This window comes from Ctenopharyngodon idella, chromosome 13 (genome assembly GCF_019924925.1).
Source record: "Ctenopharyngodon idella isolate HZGC_01 chromosome 13, HZGC01, whole genome shotgun sequence".
Classification (NCBI taxonomy): Eukaryota; Metazoa; Chordata; class Actinopteri; order Cypriniformes; family Xenocyprididae; genus Ctenopharyngodon; species Ctenopharyngodon idella.
In genome coordinates this window covers 14333477-14340986 of record NC_067232.1, presented here as the reverse complement: position 1 = coordinate 14340986, position 7510 = coordinate 14333477, and the positions used below count along the sequence as shown (strand labels likewise).

At 37.6% G+C, this 7510-nt stretch overlaps 1 protein-coding gene across 1 annotated transcript; it reads left to right on the top strand.

Moving 5' to 3' along the window:
• The first annotated feature begins 337 nt into the window (after window positions 1-337).
• Window positions 338-7369, top strand: golga5 (golgin A5). Its single transcript, XM_051917496.1, has 13 exons — window positions 338-531; window positions 1292-1960; window positions 2758-2982; window positions 3840-4059; window positions 4170-4293; window positions 4431-4634; window positions 4717-4884; window positions 5687-5815; window positions 5912-6010; window positions 6151-6373; window positions 6495-6600; window positions 6681-6744; window positions 6855-7369. The coding sequence occupies exons 2-13, from the start codon at window positions 1303-1305 to the stop codon at window positions 6933-6935; spliced, it is 2301 nt and encodes a 766-aa protein (XP_051773456.1). The 5' UTR covers window positions 338-531; window positions 1292-1302; the 3' UTR covers window positions 6936-7369.
• The last annotated feature ends 141 nt before the right edge of the window (window positions 7370-7510 follow it).

The window sequence follows — 7510 nt, the reverse complement described above, 5'->3', positions numbered from 1 at the left end:
AGTTTGAAGAGAAAATTGCAATTTCAAACCAAATCAGTAAAATTAAAATACACTTAATATCACAATTTGGTGAAAATAGGGGTGGATTTTTAAATCAGTTTTAAAATTGAATGAATTAATATATCCATGTTCACAAAATGTGAGTTTTAATGATTTAATGGGGCCATGAAAAATTGCTGTGTGGTAAGAAAGTACAGAGGCATTATGTATTATACATATAATATGTAATATATATTATATTTAATTTTCTTACATTACAACATTACAGAAAGGGACTTTGGAATGACCCAATTGCAATCAGGCAGAGCAACAGCATTCGACGTTTTTCCAGTCAGGCAGTGTGCAGGGCGCACTGTTATGGGTCCTTCGTGTAGTTCCTGGTCCACGTCGGTCTGGATCAGAATGAGAAACTGGATAAAAACAGTCACCGTTAAGCTCTCAAGACAGCCGTAGACACAATTTCTCCTGAAATTCACCAGAAAATGCCCCTGCAAGATTTATTTACTTTCTGAGAGATCGGAGCCCCTTCAGGTACAAGTACCAATGCGTGCAGCAAATCTAACCTTAAATGCTGTTATAGGGCAGAAGACGTGAAACTGACAATGCGATGCTCAACACTACTGTCAGTTTGTTTAGAGGATTTGCTCTACAAATGAACACGTTATTTACTCGATATCTAGGCGAAATGTAGTGGATAGTGATTTTAAAGTGACAGCTGATCTCTCGTATAAATACACCGTGTTAAGTGATTTAGACGCAAAAATGTAAACAAATATTGTTTAGAAAGAAATGTCAAAAACTATAGATAAGCAATTATTCCTTTGCTATGCTTAGTATAATCAATTGATGGATTCTGAAATAATTTATAAATTTGAATAAAAAAAATAAAATAAATAAATATATATATATATATATATATATATATAATATTATATTTCATGTTAGAGAATATTATCATTGATTTAAATGAGAAGATATTAAAAGCTCTGGACGTGGATCCTGAGTATACTTTAAGGGATGGGTTTTATTTTCAACTCGTGTTTGCATTGAAGAAGTCAAACATTACAGATCTGACTGATCATGTGATTCACGTTGGTATCTCAGATTCAAAAATTATCTGTTTTTCTTTATTTTTATTTATTTTTATTTTTTTTTAATGATCACTTAAAAGCACTGAAATATGGGTGAGTCATTGAATGCAAGAAACAGGGGTGACATAAATTATATAGCATGACAGGCTAGCAGGCCTGTCTTCACCTTAACATCTCTGCATGCATGTTTTCTCTTCCAGAGGATCTTAGGATGTCTTGGCTTGTTGATCTTGCCGGGAAGGCAGAGGACTTCCTGAATAAAGTGGACCAGGGTGCAGCCAGCGCTTTGACAAAAAATGCTCAGCAGTCCTCTCTGTCCTACAACAGCCCTGACACCAAAGACTCCATCCAGTACAACTCTGCAGCTTACAGCTCCACCCATGAACAACAGCACAGGGACTCCATCTCTGCCTCATCTCTTGGAAATTCAGCTTTCATCTCTGCAGCTGCTGGAAACATAAAGAAACCCAAAGCCACGGTTTTGGCTGGTACAGCCAATGTCTCCAGCGCTATGCCTTTGGGTTCTAGCAGCAAAGTATCGTCCAACTTTGTGCGACCCAAAAAGCCAGAAGTGAACGACGATTTGCTCTTTGACTTCTTGAACAGTTCGGACCCACCGCAGAGCGAAAGAAAGGAGGTCAGGAGAGAAACAGCGTCTAAAGCTTTGGGTCCTACGGGAGGGTCAACTCAGACCCAGATGCCCCCTGTCTCTGTGGCCAGCGATCTCCAGATGGGCCCTTCTGTCACTGCAACGCCTTCCTCCACGCAGGGCCTGTCCAGAAATTCCAGCCTCAGCTCTCTCTCAAACAGCTCACACAGTGTTAAAAGTTTTAAAACAGAGGATGGCTCCACTCGAGATCAAAGCCAAGGTACAAAAGATACATTGAACATCATGTGTTCTGACATTTGGTTCATTTCATTTTTCTTGAGGGCAAGAATTTTGGCCTATTTAAATTTTTTGACCATTACAGGTTAATGACAGGGGAGAGATGAGCCTCTTAGTTGAACTGCCTTACAATGCTGCATCAATGTGGAAAATTATTTTATATTTGATATATTAATATTATAAAATAATGCATAATATTAATGGTAACAATAATAAAAATAAGAATATTAATAATTAATATAACATTCAGGTAGCTCAGTTCCAAAAAGCAGGATAGTAGAAAGTGGATACAACTAAAATGGATCATAATGAGATCTAAGTCTGATTTTTAGTAAATGTAAAGACTTCTTTGTCACTTCTTTGTCCGCTTTAAAGTACTATTAATTTGTCATGCCCGACAACTGATAAATGGCTGATTTATAATTTTAAATGACTGATTTATTATTTTGTCTTACAAGTACAATTAAAGAATCTTTCATAGAGTTTGTATATACAGAATTTTGTCTTTTTTTTTTCTCTAAATTGAATTTTATTAAATGTTTGAATTTATTGAATCTGTATTTACCATAAAATTAAGCTGAAATGACAATACACTTACATATTATTAAACATATTATTTTGTCTAAATAAAATGTATACTATTTGATCTATTTTGTCTAAATTAACACTAAAATCAAAAAATATTTTAAATGCTACAAGAGAATTTAGGCACACACCTAAAGTTTTGATCTCCTGTAGTTCTTCCTCTTTGTACCTTCTTATTTTTTATCTTCTGTCCAGCTGTTGTTTTAGAGAGTTTGAACCCAGGGCTGGATGTTCCCGCAGAGGCCCAGCCAACACCGGAGATCTCTCATCAGGACCGCCATCAAGAGCTTCAGCAGCAGCAAGGCCAGGAGCAGGTGATCTCCAGTCTTCGTCTCGAGAACCAACTTTTGCGCAATGAAGTCTCTTCTCTCAACCAGGAGATGGCCTCTCTAATCCAGAGAGCCAAAGACATGCAGGAGGGTGAGCCAGAGAGATTTCTGACCTGTGTTTGTTGAACTGTATGCTATCAATCAGTATTAGTTAGTTATATACTATTATAGCATTTATTAATATTTTGAATACTTTTATTTATTTATTTTTTTTTCAGTTTTCATTTTAATTTTAGTTTGTTTTAGTAATTTTATGTGCTTTTGTCATTTTTAGTTATTTATTTTTTTAAATAATTCTTTTTAGATTTCCCTTTATTTTTATTTCAGTTTTAGTTGTAGTCATGTTGACTTTAGTACTTAAAGTCAACATCAATCAAATCAAAATGGACAGTTCTTGTTTTATTTCAATAGTATATTGCAGTGTTTTTAAGAAATGATTTGTCCATACATATCTTTTTTTAATTCATGTGCACTTATAATCTTTCAAAATAATTTCCCCTGATGTTTACTGGCGCGAGGGCGCTACAACCTGTCACTCACATGAGATCGACCAATAGCAAACGACAATGATTCAACGATCCAATCAAGTCCCCCCTAGATATTCTTTCTCATTCAAGAAGCAGGTTCACTTGGATATTCATCACAATAGGGAAGAGAAGTTTCGTCTCATGCATGACTTTACATTATTTCCTGTATCACTTCTCGCATGTGTTGTGAAACGTAGTTTGTAGATCAGACAGAGTCTACCTATTCTTCCTACTGAAATGTTGTGTAATGTGTGAGCCTCTGTCGCCGATCCGTCGTGTAATGTGCACACAGCAGCAACTAAATGGTACACCAGACAGTCATGTAGTGTGAGAAGAACAGCGATCTGATGACTTTGAAAATCATGCAGTTTGTACCCGGCATTAGGAAGCCATTAAGTGATTATTTCCTCCGCTTGTGTAGAGGTGAACCTTGCCAGAGCTCGTGCTGACAAGTGGAACTCGGACCAGTCTCGCGTTGATCGCACGGTTCGAGAGCTGAGCGCGCAGGTTGATGACCTCACAGAAGCCCTGTCGGCAAAAGATGGTCAGCTGGCGGTCCTGAAAGTGCGACTGGATGAGGCAGATCAGCTACTGAAGGCCCGAAGTTCAGCGCTTGAGGAAGCTCAGAGCGAGAGGGTCAGGTTGGTCTCTTCAACAACTCAAGGAAGCAGATCACTTCTGGTTTAGCCCATATCTTCTCTTCTGTGAATAAACAAACCTCTTATGCTATTTGATGTTTTTTGTGTTTTAGGATTCTTCAGGATCAGAGTGAGGGCAGCAGTCTTCAGTCTCAGGCTTTACAGACACTACAGGAAAGAGCAAGAGATGCAGACGCAGCAGTGAAGAGAGAGCAGGAGAGCTACAGACAGATGCAGGTGAGTTGACAGGTGTAAATAGGGCTATAAAAAACAGGTTTTATGTTGCAGTCTCTGTTAGTCCAAAGACATTCTGTAGGATCTAGAGATAAACAGATGGACCTGGTAGATCAAAGTTACGTGCCATTTTCTCACAGAGTGAGTTTGCAGCACGACTGGCGAAGGTGGAGGCCGAGCGTCAGACGTTGGCAGAGTCGTTAACAAACGCAGAGCGTCGGGTGACTGAAGAGAAACAGAGAGCTGAGGAACTACAGCAACAGGTCAAAAGTGCCAGATCTGCAGCAGAGTACACCAAACAGGAACTACAGGACTACAAAAACAAAGCATCACGCATATTACAGGTCTCATTCTCTCTTTTCATGTCACCTTTTATGTCTGTTTGATAAGAGTATGAAGTATCATGGGTGTGTGTTGTTTCTCCAGTCTAAGGAGAAGCTGATCAGCAGTCTAAAGGAGGGCTCAGGTCTGGAGGTGCTGGAGGGGGCCGGGGCCGGAGTTGAACTCGAAGAGCTACGTCATGAGAGAGAGCTGCAAAGAGAAGAGATTCAAAAACTACAGGCCCAAGTACAGAGCTTGCGGACAGAGATACAGGTACACACACCGAACAAAATTCCAAAATATACACACTCTAATGAAGAGTTTATGGATATAAAGCACACACACATGCAGATCAGGGCTGAGTGATATGGTTTAAAAAAGATTTTTTTAGACTATGTAGTGTATGTCTCTTTATTTTTGTGGGTTTGCTTTTAAATTACTTGAAAGGTTGAAGGACCAAAATTTATACCAAACACCAAATTTACACTAAATTAACACAACTAAAAATTTGATTTAAATATTTTTGTTTATATGCATCACTATAATAATACATGGTGATAAATAGCAATATTTACATATTTATTTATCATTTATATTTACTAAAATATTCTAAGTTTAAGAAAAATATTTATTTATCACATTAATAAAAGCATAGTTTAAAATCACAAATATTTACAATGTTGCTTAATTTTAATTGCCAGCAAAATCAATGGAAATATATGATCATCTTATATATCATTACAAATGTAGCTGGAAAATTGTAGAAATTGTCTTGATTATTTCACGTTAGATGAACACAACTAAAAATCATATTCAATTATATTAATTTACATTCATCACTATAATAATACATAGTAATAAATAGCAATATTTACTTATATTTTACTAAAATATTTTCTGAAAAATGCCAAACATTCATTCTTTCACTTAAAAAATTAATAAAATCAAATTATCTACAATGCTGCAGCAAAATCATTTGAAATGTATAATGAATGTTTGATATGTATATCGGCCAGCTCTAATGCAGATGCAAACACTCTAGATATTTGATTTTCCTCGCTTCTGTTTTCTTTAGGATCTGGAAACCCAGGCGCTCACTGAGGCAGAGAGCTGGAGAGAACAGCTGGCTGAAGTACAGGAACAACATGCCCAGCAGATCAGAGCCAAACAGGACATAGAGGCAGAACTGGAGAGATCCAAACAGGTACTTAAGATGGCACCATTCATGTTTTTAGAGAGGGTGTATTGTGGTTGAGGAATATGCTGAATAATGAGTGAATGTTGATTAATTTTAATGCAGGAACTGCAGTACATTGAGGAAGAGCATCATCGCACTAAAATCACCCTTCAGGGTCGCGTCAAAGACCGTGAAGATGAGATCCAGAAGCTTAGAAACCAGGTACCCCACATACACATGCATGGTGGACACAAATTTATAAGGATGGAATAGCAATTGAGGTTTTACAGTAAGCATGTTTAAAAGAAACCTCTGTGCAGTTTTCTGAATTTTGATGGGGAATTTCCCAATTCTCCTGCTAGCTGACCAATAAGGCTCTGAGCAACAGCAGTCAGGCGGAGCTGGAGGGCCGTTTGCACCAGCTGACAGAGACACTGATTCAGAAGCAGACCATGTTAGAGGCCCTGGGCACAGAGAAAAACTCGCTGGTCTTTCAGCTGGAGAGACTTGAACAACAACTGAAGAGCCTGCAGGGTGGTCAGAACAGCAGCTCAAACATCAACATGGCTGCCATGGAGGGACCAGGTCAGTGCACTGCATGATAGGACTGGATTTATGGGACGTTTTCTAATCAAACCACTCAACTCAAGCTTTTTGAATGGAATTATTTAATTTTTGAAAGCCCAACAAGATTGTGTGTGTACAGGTGCTAGGCAGAGGAACACACCAATCCTGTTTAGTGATGCAGACGGACCAGGTACAGGAGTGTACGGGAAGGTCCGTAAAGCGGCCAGCTCCATCGACCGCTTCAGGTAACGGCGTCCCTGGAAATCTGATAAATGTATTTTACAGTGTTCCAATAGCATTAAAACTGTTTTTTCTTTTCCTCTAGTATACGTTTAGGAATCTTTCTCAGACGTTACCCCATGGCCAGGGTCTTTGTTATTATTTATATGGTGAGTTCACAGCGTGTCAAGGAATGTTTGGAAGTAAAGATTAAGAAGTGTGTTTAGTGTGTTTACCGTGTTTATTTATTTGTTTGTTGAATGTATGTTTTTCATTGCAGGCACTACTACACCTTTGGGTAATGATTGTCCTTTTGACATACACACCAGAGATGCACCCCAGTCATCCAGATGGGAGATAAAGGACTTTATATCTATAAAAAAACAAAAATAATCTATTTGTGATTAGTGAAAGTTAATAAAGGTTAAACTTAGGGAGATTTCGGGCTGCTGTACAGTGGCTCAATATGCATTCATATACAATTTGCACAGACATGCTGTTGGCCGTTTCTCTCTCTCTCTCTCTCTCTTTCTCTGTTACACTTGCATTTTCCCTCATTTATTTTCGGTCTTGGCCCATTTTCAGTAAGTATGGTGTGAGTGTTAAGAGCAGTATAAAGTGAAATATTTAAGGTGTAATTTAAAGGTGTGGTTTTATTCGATTAAGAATCTCTTTTCTTTTAATCATCTGTTTCACGCAAATGTAATCATGATTATTTTTGTTACAGGAAATAACAGATTGTATTCCTCATACTGTAAAGCAGATTTATCTTAATAAATATTAACACAGACATAATCTTTACTCTCCCAGCTGTTTTTGTGACTTTTTATACAATAGGACAGATGGGCACAGGAGGGGAGGTAATGAGGAAAATGTAGAAGTTGCTAAAATATATTATAAATTAATAATATTTAAAAATGACACATATATGTATTT